Source organism: Marmota marmota, unplaced genomic scaffold, assembly GCF_001458135.2.
Source record: "Marmota marmota marmota unplaced genomic scaffold, marMar, whole genome shotgun sequence".
In the NCBI taxonomy this organism is placed as follows: domain Eukaryota; kingdom Metazoa; phylum Chordata; class Mammalia; order Rodentia; family Sciuridae; genus Marmota; species Marmota marmota.
In genome coordinates, this window is record NW_025999898.1 from 3,882,343 (window position 1) to 3,883,726 (window position 1,384).

The 1,384-nt window shown below is 45.7% G+C and overlaps 1 gene segment (V, D, J or C); it reads left to right on the top strand.

The window, feature by feature from the left end:
• Positions 1 to 335: 335 nt before the first annotated feature.
• On the top strand, positions 336 to 1,010 carry LOC107158413. The segment is given in 2 exon segments: positions 336 to 492; positions 610 to 1,010. Coding segments are annotated over 2 exon segments (555 nt in total).
• The last annotated feature ends 374 nt before the right edge of the window (positions 1,011 to 1,384 follow it).

The window sequence follows — 1,384 nt, forward strand, 5'->3', positions numbered from 1 at the left end:
GTTGGGCTGTCAAGATGTTGGACCATGGGAAGGTATGCCCTGTGGCCAGCAGGGGACACTGTGGAACTAACCTGTTGTCCCTACACAGCTTCTCAGTAAGGACCATTCACTCAAAGGAGACTTGGTCTGGAGGAGGGGCCGTGTGTTAACTGAAGGGAACTTACCACTGTGTTAACTCTGGCATAGCAGAGTCCCCTGGGCAGGAAACTTGTCTTGTCTCAGCAGTCCTTCCTCCCATGGTTCCCCAAGTGGTAAAAGAAACCTTCATTCTAGTTAGTCTGTAGTTTGAGCTGAACCCCAGCACCTGGCTGGGGTGGGGTGGGCTGGCTGTGGCAGTCATGATGGAAACATTTGCATGGACAGCCCCTCCTCTGCAGAAAGGGGGAAAGAAAAGGAGATCTGTGTCAGTTCACCTCCACTGTGGGATACAGGAAGTTGTGCCTACCATGGCCTGGACTCCTTTTCTCATCCTGCTGCTCTCTCACTTCATAGGTAGGAAAGACCTTCAGTAAGCAGTTCTGGATTCACTGTTTGTATCAACTCTTCAGGTATGAACCTATGAGAAGTTTTACCATGGACACTATCCTATATATTTTTCTCTGTTTGTAGGTTCCCTCTCCCAGCCTGTGTTGATTCAACTGCCATCTCTCTCTGCATCTCCGGGAGCTTCTTCCAAACTCACCTGCACTCTGAGCAGTGGCTTAAGTGTTGGTAGTTACTGGATCAATTGGTATCAGCAGAAACCAGGGAGTCCTCCCAAGTATCTTCTGAGCTATTACTCAGAGTCATACAAGCACCAGGGCTCTGGGGTCCCCAGTCGTTTCTCTGGATCCAAAGATACCTCAGCCAATGCAGGTGTTCTGCAGATATCTGGGCTCCAACTTGAAGATGAGGCTGACTATTACTGTGGGACGTGGCACAATAATGCTTTTCACAGTGAAATAGGCAGATGGGGAAGTGGGACAAAAACCAAATTGCCACAGGCTCTGACCTATGCACTCATGTTTTGATATTAAAATACATTAAACTATACAATTATAAATCTCTCTCACACTGTACTTCTTTACCAGTGTTTCAAAAATAATTATAAAGACTGAAATAATTCTCAAACCAATGCAAAAAAGAAAACAAAACCTAGAGCTAGAATCTGAACAGTGTTTTGCTGGCATCCTATAAATGATATCAAATTCTGACATATCCAGAAGGCAGTCCCCAGTGAAGTCTTCTTCAGTTCTTGAGTGCGCCAAGGTGCATCCTACAATCCAGAACCTCCTTCCCAACTTTTAGACATCACACTGACTCCAAGGACCTTTCTTAATAGAAAGAATCACAACAAGGACAGCACGAGGCCTTGCTCAGAGTACTCTGGAAAAATAAAACTGAA